Source organism: Daphnia magna, linkage group LG4, assembly GCF_020631705.1.
Source record: "Daphnia magna isolate NIES linkage group LG4, ASM2063170v1.1, whole genome shotgun sequence".
Lineage (NCBI taxonomy): Eukaryota > Metazoa > Arthropoda > Branchiopoda > Diplostraca > Daphniidae > Daphnia > Daphnia magna.
This window is the reverse complement of record NC_059185.1, coordinates 5,389,036-5,403,907: the sequence shown is the minus strand read 5'-3', so window position 1 is coordinate 5,403,907 and position 14,872 is coordinate 5,389,036. Positions and strand designations below refer to the sequence as shown.

General features: G+C 44.9%; 1 protein-coding gene across 1 annotated transcript; it reads right to left on the bottom strand.

Annotated features, from left to right (window-relative positions):
• Positions 1–5,318: 5,318 nt before the first annotated feature.
• Positions 5,319–14,599, bottom strand: LOC116934223. Its single transcript, XM_032941804.2, has 4 exons — positions 14,392–14,599; positions 14,072–14,329; positions 5,740–5,831; positions 5,319–5,681 (listed from the first exon to the last, which is right to left on the bottom strand). The coding sequence occupies exons 1-4, from the start codon at positions 14,570–14,572 to the stop codon at positions 5,670–5,672; spliced, it is 543 nt and encodes a 180-aa protein (XP_032797695.2). The 5' UTR covers positions 14,573–14,599; the 3' UTR covers positions 5,319–5,669.
• Between the last annotated feature and the right edge of the window lie 273 nt (positions 14,600–14,872).

The window sequence follows — 14,872 nt, the reverse complement described above, 5'->3', positions numbered from 1 at the left end:
TCGCTAGAGTCTTCCCCCTCTGAGTGTCTCGGCTCTAACCAAATCTCACGCAAATCCCCCGAGTCCCACTGAAGGGATTCAGCGTTGAATGTACCTTCTACCCCGCTCTCGACAAGCTCGCGTCTACTAGCGGACTCACTACCTGGAGCGAGTGGATACGTCGATGCCCGCACTCTTCCCACTACCTCCTCAGAGGTACTCGCAGGTTCTACCACCGTTTGCTCCCCAATCCCACTATCCCGGGGCCTCTGTTGCGCTCGCAACCTCTGATAATTACAAACAACCTGGGTCTGACCACCTACACCTCCGATCGGATTCTGGGATTCAGCTCCAAGATTTGAAGCTAAATGGCCGATCGAGGGTGAAGTCTGAGTCCCTGCGTCCACGCAAGCTCCCGCCAGGACCTCCGGCTTAACCTCCAACTCACTCCCTTGCCTTCCTCGCTCGCTAGCTTCCCTTTCAGGTGATGCTGCGATCCCTCTTATCCTTTTACTTTGCCTAGGTTGACCAAAATTCATCTACCCCCTTAAACGGAAATCGTACGACTCTCCGGTCTCAAGGTTCCCCCGTACACCTATTTTACCCACAGAGCAAGGTCTTCACAGGTAGTGAGGGAAAACAGAGGGGTAAGAAGTTCGGCCGGGACTGTGGTCCTATGCCCAAGCAATTTAAGGTAACCGTACCCGCTGGTCGCACTTCCCAAGGACCTCTCAACAGTACCCGCCTCCTAGTTCCTTACTCCACTATTACCTTCACAAAAGAAAACCCTGTTTAGTCTTACCTTACTCTAGCAGGCAGGTGTACCCTGCATCTCCACCATGTCACGAGCGATCACGGGGTAACACTATTTATTAGGGGTTTTCGATCAACACTCACAAGTACACAAGATGCAATAGAAGAGGGTAACACCAAGACAGAAAAACTAACTACACTTAGCAAAGAGAATGAAAATAACTCACGACTAACACAAGACTGCGCGCCTACTCAAGTCCCCCCCGGCTTTTTCATCGTTCGGCTCTTCCGTCCATTCAAGGCTAAGCGATTGGAGGAAGTAACATGACCATTGCTGACGGATGGCGAGTCTCTCCGTTACATCCATAACGGAGGGTGAGAACGGGCGTCAAAGCTCTCTCTCTCACGCCACTCTCGTATTTCTTGAACTAGCAAGAAACCATTTGCTACAATATAGCTTACAGCTAGGTGTCAAGCTTGGCGCATGAAAGGGTTAGCTTGGATTTTGTGGGCTGCTATTATAGTATAATAATATTATTAAATAATTGGCGAATTTCAGTTAGAATTATTTATTATGAAAAGTTAGTGTCACTTACAGTGCTGCCCTCACGGGCAGGATTGTAGGTGGCAAGGGCCTTCGTTTTGAGTTTAAGTTGGAAGTGGCCCTTGCCCCCCTTTTTTTTAGTTGTTCAGTATAGTGTATTGTGTAACAGTCGTGAACGAGAATCTCTCGTTTACCTCCCCCGTAATCCAATCTCAATTAAGTTCACAATTTTCTCTCTCTCTCTTTGTTCCCCCCTTTTTTCAACGAAGAATAAAGCCGTGCGTTTTTCCCTCAAGTCATATTTTTCATCTTCATTATTTTCATCCTCCATCCCACATCTTTTATGTTAAGACGTTCCACTGCACGTGGACGTGAGTAACAGTTTGGTTATATTTCTTAAGCTAGTTTTTTAGGAAATCAATCATCTGTTGATTTGATCATGTTGATCCAAAATATTACTTGTCTTAACGATCCGCAATAAGAAAAAAAATTATTTATTTAAATAAAACAAGTTTTTGCAATTTTTTAAAATAACAGAAGATAGCTCTTTGATATTCCCATAGCTTGTAATTTATAACAATAAAAAGTAAAAAGTAAGATATTTATGCGGGATGTTTATTGTGAAGTTGAGATAAGTTTTGTATAGGATAGACTACTGCTGATTACTAGTTTAAAATTCTTATATGTTGAAAAAGCTAAATTGGTGATTGGAAGAAACCGCGTATGCGACGCGGGAGACTCGGGTTCGAATCCAGTTCCAGGAATTTCCTTTTTTTCAAGTTTACAGATACACAAGCTCACGCTGCGCTGGCTGACTTAGCTTGAATAACCCAAGTCTGATGCTAGCTGAAAAATCTTACATTGGATCGGAGCAAATCTAGCTTGTCTCGTGGAAGCTTACACTACTATGGGAGCCTGCCGTACGAAGCTTGCGTCCAGCTTCTATCTAGCTAACCGTCACGTACGGGGTAGAACGGGTACTGAAGGTGTACCCAGATTTCCTCCAGCAGCCACTATTGCTGCTGTGTCTGAGTCTCGCTCACAGGAACCATTTTCTTGCAGTAACATCCAAGTACATACTGAAATTATTTCGTTTATCGCGCCCTAACCATTTACGACCGTCTTCTGTTGGAATACCCCTAAAAATACAGTACCCACCAAACGATTAGGTACACACCCGTTTTAGTGCATTCTAGCGCACGGGTCTCAGGAAAACTTAAATATCTTTTTACTGGTAAGGACAAATTTTTTTTTCTTTTTTACTCTATCAGAAGAGAAAGTGATCTAAAAGTTATCTTAACATGAAAAAATTGTAGGAGCTACACCTAGGGCGCTAAAGTATCGTTCACATGATTAGGTACACCACTTTTCTCCCCATAAACGCCATGTTAATACCGGCGTTTCCAAAAATCTAAATAAAATTTTTCAAAACATCCTTAAATTAATTTTTGTATGCCGAACGACGCGATTTTCTTTACTCTATTAGAATATAGTGCATGTTTTTTGAATTATTTGAACTAAAAAATGCTTCCCTATACCCCAAAGTTGTTACACTGAAATGTTTTACAGAGAAAAATAAGAAGAGCACTTTCTATTCTGATAGAGGGAAAAAGAAAAAAAAAAGTCCTTATCAGTAAAAAGATATTCAAGTTTTCCTAAGACCCGTAGCGCCATAAGAATGCACTATAAAAAACGGGGGAGTACCTAATCGTTTGGTTGGTACTGTAGGTGGGCTTATAAATTTTCTGACAGATGTCATAGCTGTGCCTTGAAATTGCTGCTGATGTCTTGGAGGGCCAAAGAGGTGTTGTCCTATCACAGGAACAACAGGATGCGTAGGCTGACTTGAATCTGCTTCGGAGTCAGTTCCCGAATCTGACTGATTTTCAGGGCTGTTGAAACTGCTCTGTCTGACTGTTTCTTCACTTGACGCAGCTAAATTTTCTGTAGAGGTTGAGATTTCTGAATCTAGTGTCTGTCTCGTCGCTGTACTTTTGGCACCTGGCAACTCAGATGCCTATGCAATCGCCTACTTGGATCCTGAAGCCAACTAGGTAAGCGTGCATTAGTCTTTTTCTGCATCGATTATAACTAGAGCAGCGCAAAGTTCGTTATTAACAGGTAACGAGCTGCGTCTCCACCATTTGTCACACTGTACTTAAACTAACCACTGTATTTATTCCGACAAAGAAAAGCAAGACAAAGTAACACAAGAAATAAAAGAGAAAAGATTAAACGTTACTCCACTCCCAGGAGTCTAGCAGGACAGACCTAGAGCAAAATGAAAGCAGTTTTTTTTTCTTCTTTTTATACTACTTTTGAATTTACGCCCTTTTCCTAAGGTTATACAAATTTAATTGTGTTTATGAGGCTATTTAAGAATTTCCTACTTATTTAGGAGTAATAAACGATTTTTCACGAAAAGTTTTAGTGTTCTAATGACAACGTCGACTATAGCATCTCTTGGAAGAGATAATCAAATCTACTGTTGTCCCCTGCGACAATATTGGGTTTCCCTACTTTCCCAGTCTTTTTTTTCTTGACGACTCACTTTTTACACTTTTTAAAAGAATCCATCTTCATTCAATGATCTTAAAATTGCCTGGCAGGGGTTTGAATAACTAAAATATTCAATATTTCAATAAAGGGACAAAACTGGTAGTATAAAACCTTAGTATATATACCTTCTTCGGCTTCTTAGTTTTTCCAGACCAAGACTCTGCTAACTTAGCATTTTTTGGCTGGCTTTTGATTCTGAGGAACTTCCAGAGAGCTCATCATAATCGATTTCAGATTGAGAAACACTTCTTTTTTCACTACTATATACCTCATCTACATCGTTAAACTTTATGAGTGACTGCATAGTGAAAACATGGTGAAAAAAGAGAAATGCTTATCTCTTCACAGAGATGATTCAACCACTCATTGAACTACGCTGCGACCGTGGGAATGAATCATCGCAAATAATCAGTGCTAGAAGTAGATATGGAGACATGTGCTCCGGAAGGGGCATAATTAGCATAGTACTATAAATACGAGTGTAAAATTCAGTTAAAGGCGAGTTCCCTGGTTTCCCTAGAGGTCTTCAGACGCTTCTCCAACTTTTGGTAACGGTTATTCCCATTTTGTTTAAATTAAACCATTGTTTAGATTAAAGTTATCACTTGTTGTATATATTTGTGCTTGTTCAAATACAACTCATGTGAAAAATAAATATCTCTTTTCTAAAATGGAGGTGCAGGGAAGTAACTTGAATTCTGTAATGGAATATCCCAAAAAACGGTAATAACCCTACATAACACAAGGAAGTCTATCGGATGTCTGATAGATGTCGAGGTCGGATGTTGAGAACATCTTTATGATGTTCGCCGGATAACCCGACATTCAATTTGGATGTTTTAAGTTTATGTATTAAGTTTAAAGTTTTCATTATTTGAAATTAAAACCCTATCATAAGTATGCTTGCTTCGAATATTATTAAATGCCAAATAATATGTTTTCTTAACTCCATTATTTTATAGCTTAAGTTAATTTCCAATGGCTTGGTTCTTGTAAGCTAAACGGCAAGCTACTCGATGGCCCGAAATGAGAAACCCGATTGTCAAAAAAGCACCCCAATTGGCTCGGGACCGAACCTTAAATGAAACAATTGAAAATCTTCTTGGCTGTTGGCAGGAGGTGCGTCGAATGTAAATTTTGTACATCCATCCCTACTAGCACTCCGCCGTCACAGGGACATCCGTGAGATTTCCAGCACGTCCGGGCTGGAGAAGCGTTTTGCCGTCGGAAAGAGTTCACAGGGACTTCCTAATGTCCCCTATTGGGGACGTCTGAATAATGATATCAAATGGATATCATTTTTCGGATATCTCTCGTCTGTCCCTACCTGAATCTCATCGGGATGTAAATTTATGGATATCCCTGTGACGTCCACATCACGTTCAATCAGGATATGAACCGGTACCGTACGGACTTATCCAGGACTTAAACCGGAATACCATTTCGGTTCAATTTGATTAAATTAAAAATGAATAAATGCCTTGAAAAACTTGTTTATTATACACTGGCGGGTATTACATTGTAGAAATACACGCAATAGAGGAAGATAGCAGCGCGTACAATCATGTCTTACGAACGCACCTTTCTGTATCTTAAGACACCAAGGTGCGTTCGTAAACTATGATTATACGCGCTGCTATCTTACTCTATGGAAATAAATTCCAGCAGCATCAATCGATCAAATCCGCATGACAACAGGCCAGCACTGTTGTGCGGAGTCACGTGGTGATCCACTTACCACTATCCATCTGAGTTACAGTGAAGTATGGGTCAATCAGCTTCGTTGCTGATGACCAAATTTTGTAGAGGTGAACGGAAACCAATTCTTTTCCGTTCACTGAACATTCTAAAAAGTGAATCATACATTATAAAGGCTTAAAAAAGATATATTTTAAGATGCTTACCGAATTTTCAATTTGGCGGTTGATCAATTCATTAGAAGAAAATTCAAAATGCCGTGGTAGTGGAACGTTCGATTGATGCTCTTTCGAAACTACTAGAAAAATAAAGGAAACACAACCATTACTGTTACGACCTAGGCTTGCGGCGTTGCAAAAAGAAAGAGAGTTTACTTGGGGAATTTAAGCACACTGTATTTCGGAAAAAGGGGAGAACAAAAGAGAGAGAGAGAACTGGGAACTTAAAGTTTATACTGGATTACGGGGAGGTAAACGAGAGATGCTCGTTTTACGACCGTACGGTAGTACTGAAAAACAACTGAACTAAAAAGGGGCAAGGGCTTCTTAATGTTAACATAATTTAAAGGGCCCTTGCCACCTACAATCCTGCCCGTGAGGGCAGCACCGTAGGTGACAGCGGGCCCACCTGTCCACAGGTACAAACAAAAGGAACAAAACAAAAAAGAACAAAACAGTTTTTAGGAAACAAAATTACCACCCCAAAAAAGGCACGTCGACGTTCAATTTTCTTTCGGCAGGAGCCTCTTGTAGGAGCCCGAGGGCCACAGAGGATCTGGGATGGTCTCCCACCTTGCAGAGATTGCAGCACCGAGGATGCGGGCAATCGACCAGGTGGTGGGCCGCAACAGAGGTGCAAAAACCCGAAGCAACGATGCGGAAAAGAAGCTCCAGGCGATCTTGATTGGTGAGAGTCATAAACCCTCACATTCCGCAATCTTCAACGCAGCGGTAAGATCCCGGCTTCTCCAAATGCTCGGGCAAGAAACAGCGGATGGTCGGGGACGGGGCACAACGTACTTCGGGGCGTCGGGAATTGGAACCGTTACGTTGACGTTTTCGGTTACCTCCTTTTCCCGAATGTTGCGCAGCAGGTCTCCAACAAACCCACTCAACATTTTCTCCCTCTCAGCTCGGTAGTGACCTGGACGTTGACGAGATCTTCAGCCCTGAGCGATTTCTTCGTTCAGGCGAAGGACCACGCGCTGATGGGCGTAAATGACGTCCACGGCTTCCTTTCGGGCTTGAACCAAATGAAGTTGATTTTCATTTAGATTCCGCACGCACTCCCCCTTTCACGGGACTCCTTCAACTTGTTTTGATGGATGCGGCGGATTCGGCTGGATTTTGGGCCATAGTGAACGTTGACGGCGAGAGATGATTAGCACACACAATGATGAAGTAGCACACACCAAGTCAAGGGTAAACTGTCGCCTGCTGTTCGTAAGGGACAAACAGTTTCCCTAAGCGGTCAAGGGTTAAACAGTAGGCGACCTAATTTTGCCTTTGCCCTTGAACTAAGTATAGGTGGCGTTGCCGTCGGAATTTTACAATGCGGTTTTGGAGTTCCCACTTTTACAGTGTTACATATAACTATATAAACCAGTTTTACATTTTACATTTTGACATTAGACATTTCACAATTTTACAATTTTACCATTTTACAATTTATACCCATTTTTTACTTTTATACAAGAATTTACTATTTACATTACATTTGACCTAACGATCTCGATTTTTACTCAGTTGACCCAATTTTTCACTTTCTACGTAAACGTCCTGCTCTTTGGCCGTAGCCATAACACAGAGCTTAGTCACTGACGAATACAAGGGTTTTGTGGTTGCTGATTTGCACTTTTACCACTCGTACAACGTTATCAGAGTCACTGGGGAGAACCTCTATCACTTTTCCCAACGGCCATTGTCCACGTAGAGTATTCGGCTCAATGACGAGTACTAGTCTCCGACGGTAACGTTTGGCCGATTTTCCGACCATTTTCCCGTTCCGTCAGGTGTGGAACGTATTCACGAAGCCATCTGTTCCAAAAATGTTGTAGATGGCCTGGCTTTGGAGAAATTGTTTTGCTGTGACGTCCATGTTCTCAGCATCTCCCAACTTTAGCGGCACGTAGGACGGGCTCCTCCATGAAGAAAGTGATTCGGCGTTAACGGATCGGGATCTTCTGGATCCATGCTGAGGTGGGTTAGTGGCCGAGCGTTCAAAGGGCTGCTACTTCTGCGATCACCGTTCTTAGGACCCGATCGGTGACTAAACGATTCCCAACGCTGACCTTCATGGCTCGCTTGCACGATTGCACGAGCCTTTCCCAAACTCCACCGAAATGGGGTCCGTGAGGAGGAGAGAAATGCCACTCATTTGTTGGCATGCCATCTTCGACTGCAACTCCTGGTGTTGTTTGACTAACTCCGTTAGAGCTTGTCGGAGTTCTTGTTCCCCAGCTACGAGATTTGTTCCGTTGTCACTGTAAACAACGTTCGGCTTTCCACGTAAACTCACGAACCGAGTGAAACATAGCATGAATTCTTCGAGACTGAGGCCGTCGGAGACTTCTAGGTGAACGGCTCTAGTTGTTAGGCACGTAAACAGGCATACCCAACGTTTCCGTGTCACATCCTCTTCCACCGACTCGTACCGTTAGAGGCCGAAGTAATCGATTCCCGTATAGCGAAAGGTGAAGATAGGAGTAAGCCTGGAACTGGTAACGATGCCATGAGTGGCGGAATGGGTTTCGATGATCTCCGCTTGCAAGGCCAGCAGGTGTTGACAACCGATTTGATGACGTTACGTCCAGAGATTATCCAGTAACGTGAACGTAAACCGCCAACAATCTTCAGATTTAATGTGGAGATTCCGTGTGATGATCCCATACAATCCGCTGCGTCAGGAGTTGATCGGCTGGAAGCAGGATGGGATGCTTGGGAATAATCAACTGGAGCCCGAAGTATACGTCCGCCTACACGTAGCTGACCTGTTTCATCCAGAAAAGGCCTAAACGTGCGTAGTTTCGATTTCAGAGGCAACTCCAAGCTCTTTTTCAAGGCGTAGATTTCTTCCGTAAATGCCAGTCCTTGGGTGCGTTTAACACAAAGCGTGAGGGCCGTCATCATTTCTTCGGCCGTCAACTCCCCCACGGTGGGCTTGTAAATTCCCATCTTAGCTCTGGCGTTGGTCGCGAACCTTCTGCACCAAGCGATAACTCTTGATCTTGAGTAAGCTGGAATACCTTTTACACAGTCATCAATCGGGTGATTTTCGTCTTCCGTTTTGACTGCGAAGATTCGAATTACGTTAACGTCCCTTTCTTCCGGCTCGGATCTCTTCCCAAATATCCCACTCCGACGGATCGAGTTTCAGGAACGATGGACCCTGTGAAATTTCACCAACTCGTCGACGTTCTTCGGGTCAATGCCACGACTACACAGGTCCGCTGGATTGTTAATTCCGGAAACGTGACGCCATTGTCTTCGATTCGTGTTCCGGAGGATTCTGCCAATCCGATTGTTCACGAAGGTTTCAAATCGGCAAGTGCAGAATGGATCCAACGTAAAACGGTTTGAGAGTCGGTGGGAAGGTAACTTCACGTAAATCGATTTCGAGCCCCGACAGATTACTAGGGCATATTTAAGCCTTCTACAGCAGCCTGCAACTCTAATCTTGGGATCGTGAGTCCTTTTACTGGTGTTACGTGTGTTTTAGCCATGACAAAGGATACGTTGATCGACTGGTCTTCGAAGATGAAACGGAAGTACGCCACAGCTCCAAATCCTTTTGTGCTTGCATCCGTAAAGACATGCAGGTGCTGCTGCGTCCAACGACCACGTTGATGCCGGAAACATCTTGGTACTGTTAACAACTCCAGGTTATCCAGATGCTCGTACCAGTAGTGAAAGCGTTGGCCTAATTCTTCGGGGATAGGGTCATCCCAGCCGATCCTTTTCTCGTACGTCCATATATCTTGCAGAAGTGACTTCATTAAGAAAACAACGGGAGCGACGAGTCCCAACGGGTCGTAGACACTGGAGATTATACTGAGGAAATTCCTTTGGTGAGAACGTCATGGCTAGGCTGCTTCCGTATCTTGAACGTCAGCATATCCGTTTCTCCGTTCCACATCACTCCAAGTGTTCGCTCGATGGGCAACTTCTCCAAATCAAGGTCCAGTGTTGGTGAAGCCAAACCGAACTCACGTAGAGCCGATATAACCTTCCTTGATGAGGACGTCCACTTCGTTAGATTGAAACCGCCTAGTTGTAAGAGTTTCTTCATCTGGCGGGCCCGTTTTACTGCCCCGTCTTCGGAATCAAAGGAATCGAGGTAGTTGTCAACGTAAAAGTTTCTTCGAACGCTCTCTGCTGCCTCCGGATACTGGTCGCGATGATCGTCTGCAGTCCGATTTAGGCGAAAATACAGGTCGTTGGGGAAGATACCGATCCAAAGACGTGGACTGTCATTTGGTACGTTAACGGTGCTTGATTACTGCCAGGCGTACGATAGACAAACCGGTAGGCCACCTGGTCTTCTACTGGGACCTTCACTTGGTGAAACATCTTCCGATATCTGCGCCAACTGGTACCAGGTTCCTTCGGAAGCGTAGTAGGACACCGAGTAGGCTAACGAGAAGATTGGGTCCACGTAACAGGTTCTGGTTGATCGACGTTCCTCCATACTCGGCAGCTCCGTCGAATACAACTCGAACTTTGGTCGTAGAGCTGATGGGCTTACGACGCCGTGGTGCGGTAAATACCACGTTCTACTTGACCCCTTCCGCAACTCTTCGGTCGTGAGGAGTCTGGCGTGATCCAGGCCGATGTACTCCTTAACAACTGCATCATACTTCTCGGCGAAGTCTACATCTCGTTGAAATCGCCTCTCCAGAGAATAAAGTCTCTTCAATGCAGTTGCCCGATTGTCCGGAAGGTTTACGTTGTCGGTTTTCCACATAAGGCCGACTTGATACCGGTTACCAACATTCTTTACTGTTGACTCGAGGATACGTTGCCCACGTAGATCGTCTTCGGAGAGAACAGGCTGCTCCATGTCTACGTCTTTCGCCTCCATCTGCCAAAATTTCTTGACTAACTCGTTGAGGTCTTCGGGACGTTCCTCTGCTACTATGTGGGCGATGAACGGACGCCCATCTTGTGGCGGGCCCGTTTGACCACCCAGGCACCAACCAAACGGTGTTTTGAAGGCGATAGGCCCAATTGTTCCAGCCGGCGGCTTGACGGAATCTACGTGATCGTGGGCTTCTGCTACGTCAATTCCAATTAATACTCCAACGTCTTCTGGTTGTATGTTCGGTACATCAAGACCGCGTAGGTGTGTCCAGGACTCCATTTGACGAGGGTTGATTGGAGGGTTCGGCGTCACCTTCAAATTGTCGACGGCGTAGGCGTGTTTAACTTCAAATCGGCTTGTTCCATCGACGGATGAGAGGGAGAAATCCACAACCGCAGCTTGGACGTTTGATGTGGCTCCATCATAAGAGACAACGTTGATACGTTTATGCTGACCAACGAGTCCCAACCTTTTTACTAAATCTCTCCTGATCAGTGTGGTGTCACTTCCGGTATCCAGGAATCCGAAAGTGTCGACCCATCTTGTGCCGACGCTAATACGAACGGGTACAATCTTGAAACGTACACGTCGCTTTACCGGTTCCTTCTGGGTTAGTGTCCCGAGGAATGCAGTCGATGTAGACGCTGATGGAGACATTTGATCCGATAGTTTACTCCGTGGGATGAACTCGGACCCATGAAGCAAGGGATGGTGTCTTGATCCAGTGCATCGACCCATGGTACATTTGATGTCCCTGGGACACTCCTTGCGTTCATGTTTGCCGGTTAGGCATAGTAGACACCTCCCGGACTTAAATACGACTTCAGCCCTTTTCGTGGGCGTGAAAGACATAAACAGGTTACAGCTGGCCAAGTTGTGAGCCCTGCCGTTACAAGCTAGGCACCTCCATTGGTCAGTCTTTTCGGCCGCTTTCTCCTCCGTTTTCGGTTGTTTTCCCTTGGGAGCAGCCTCCGGAGGTGACGACGCCGTTGATTTAGAGCCTTCTTCTGTCGAAACGTGTCCAATGGTCGACGTGTGAGCAGCGTTCTGTTTCTTGACAGGCTTCTTCTCATCAAACCGTACTTTGGACGTCGACGTAGGCAAGGACTCAAATACGTTTTTACCATGTTGCTTACTCATGGATTTTACTGTTACCCAGTCGTCCAGGTCCAGAACGTTCAGCTCTGCACCCGTTCTCTTTCGTTTTTCATTCCACTTCTCTTTAAGGTATGTCGTCAGCTTTGCTTCCATGGCCATCAGAGTAGTACGGCTATGAAGCTCGTGGGCATATCTTGATTGTGACAGCGTGACCACTGCTCCATGCAACCGGTTTGCAAAAGTCTTGAGGCTCGCCGCATCTTGGCTCTTCAAAGGTGGAATCTGCAGCAGGTCGTCGAGGTACGTTTGATCCATGACTTCGGTGCGGCCGTAAACTGCATCGAGTCGTTCCCACACCACGGAGTACATAGACTCATCGGCGAGGCACTCGCCGATCTCATTCCGGACCTCCTTCGACAGCAGCTCTTCCAACATGAACAGTAGGGCAGGAGAACCGTTGTATTCTTGTTCGTATAAGGCTCGAAATTTAGCCTTAAACCGGGCGTAGTTCTTCGGATTTCCATCAAACGGCTGGATCGTGAAGGTCGGAGTACGTGGACGACTACAGCAGCCGCCATGAGGATGATTGGAAGGGCTAGCGGCAGGTGGAGGTTCAGGGTCGTGTGCGAACTCTCCGAAGACGTATCGTCCCCAGGGGTGGGCATGGATTGCAGGTTGAAGGCATGATGGGCAAGGGTCTTCGGGTAGGATCCTGTGCAGAGGTACCGGCTGGAACGTAACGATTGGACAAGTCTCTACGGTGCATTACTGTGGCCTCAATTGACTTTAAGGACGCCCGAGCAGGGATGTCTTGTGTAGCAGCGAGTGACTGTGATCGTTTTGGAAGGCGTGTCTCTTGGTCCAGAACTTGCTCTTGTATCGTTCTTAGATGGATCTTGTTGACTTCCATCGTTGTTTTTAGACCTTCAATCTGAGCATTTAGGTCCAAGTTAACCTCTTTGATCTTCTGATCCATTTCACGTAGACTCTGACGTGAATCTTTCACCAAGTTGGTATTAGCGGCGATTTCTGATGACGTCTTTTCCGCGCTGTCTATGAGTTTGCTCAGGTGCTCACCCATGCCTTTCAGCGCCTTGCTTAACGTTTCCGTAGCCGACGTAGTGCTCGCTTCCATCTGGATTCTTGCACGTTCCATCTTGACTTCCAATTCCAATATCTGTTTCTGGATGCACAGATCACGCTGGCTGGGTTGACCAAGAGAAACATTTGACGTCGAACGGGTAGACCTCTTCTGTGATAGCGTGGTACTAACTGTGACGTCTGAAGCTGTCGTACCAATAGAGCTGGCTGAGTGACGTGACGACGTGGCATACCTAATGGCGAAGTTGAGGATTTCCACGTGGTCGGTGTCGAATTGTACCTCCCATTTTTCACATGCTTGACGTTGTGGATCCGTAATATCGGGCAAGCTCCCCATATACGTGTGGTGGAGATCTTTGACGTCTTCGTAGATACGAATTAATTCGTCTCGCCATGCTGCAACTTGCAACTTCTTGAGTCTGATGGCTCCCAACTTGTGATCTACCACTGCTTTTCTGAGCTGATTCGTTAACTTCGTGTGGGCCGCCTTTCTTCTCCCACGTTTCTGCTTGAGATCGTTTTCTGGGAGGAGGGGGCCTTCATTCTTCATTGCTTCTGGTTTCATTTCGTCTTCTATAGAGATATTGCCGCCCGACTCAATACTCTCGGCTTTTGCTACGGCTTCACTCATGACGTAGAAACGTTCAAAGACAAGGAAGTAGTCACACGTAAACGGATGTCGATGATTCACGTAGATACAGCGACAATACAGTCAGATACGTAAAGGCGTGGTAGACCGGGTTTGGCCTTCAGGATGGCGTGGACGTGTGTCAAAGTCTTACAAAGGGAATACCCGACAATTTTACTGAATCTAACAAGTTTTACTAGGGATAACAAGAGAAATGCACGTGTTCGTTAAATCCCGGGTTTCGGCACCATTTGTTACGCACCTGACGTGCTTGCAGGCGCGTTGCAGAGAAAAGATAAGAGAGTTTACTTGGGGGGAATTTAAGCACACTGTATTTCTGTGAAAAAAGGGGGGAGAACAAAGAGAGAGAGAGAGAGACTGGGAACTTAAAGTTTATACTGGATTACGGGGGAGGTAAACGAGAGATGCTCGTTTTACGACCGTTACGGTAGTACTGAAAAACAACTGAACTAAAAAAGGGGGCAAGGGCTTCTTAACGTTAACATAAATTTAAAGGGCCCTTGCCACCTACAATCCTGCCCGTGAGGGCAGCACCGTAGGTGACAATTACAAATTATTCTAAATGATAATCATAATAGCATTTTATAGCATTTTAAGAAGATAAAGTTTACCTAGATTTGTGTTTCTCTTCTGAAGTCCGGATGGAATCGGAATCGAAGGTAAAATGTCTTGAGTAGGACCATACATTCCGTCGCTACTTTCCCCTGAATCGTCTAAATCGGTAGTCGGCGAATATCTTCTAGTTGGCGTTTTTTTACGGCATCCCTTTCCACCTATAATGCCACCTGCATTCTCTGCTTCCGATGCCGTTGTTAGTTCATTTTGTTCACAGGCACGATTTTCTTTATCTTTCGCTGCTTGAAACGAATCTATAGGAAAAATTGTAATTACTATTTTTTTAAAGAAATAAGTGTGATGATAAAATACTTACCAAATTGCTTTCGAACAATACAATCATAAACAAGCCAATTCTCTTTTGGTTTCTCCCGTCTAATTGCAGCTACGTCACCTCTTTTCTTTGGATATGAACATCTTCCTTCTTTGACCCAGAAATCAGGTACAATTGCTACATACGGAACACTTGCTGTAAGCAAGTCCACAATCAGAAACATTTCGACCTGTTTCACAAAAAATTTTAAATAAAGGAACGATGTAACATTGAATATGGTATTAGATTATTTGCCTGCGATGCCATTATAAAAGAATCCAGCCACGCAGTAGCAAACAAATACTCCAGGAAGTATCGCTCACAGTGTGATCAATGATAAGATCCGAACACTTGCTGAAACATGCATATAAGTATATACACCAGATGATTGGACAACCAAACCTATAGTAGAATACAAAAGGCTACATTGCAATTAAACTGTTGACTGTAAATGTGAACTTCAGTTCCTGTAGCAAAGTAAATC

Excerpts from the sequence above, each read along its gene's own strand:
- LOC116934223 (XM_032941804.2), bottom strand. The coding sequence starts at position 14,572 with ATGTTTCTGATTGTGGACTTGCTTACAGCAAGTGTTCCGTATGTAGCA. Across the intron at positions 14,330-14,391 it reads TATTGTTCGAAAGCAATTTG|ATTCGTTTCAAGCAGCGAAA; the intron begins GTAAGTATTTTA and ends TTTTTCCTATAG. Across the intron at positions 5,832-14,071 it reads GAAGAGAAACACAAATCTAG|TAGTTTCGAAAGAGCATCAA; the intron begins GTAAACTTTATC and ends TTATTTTTCTAG.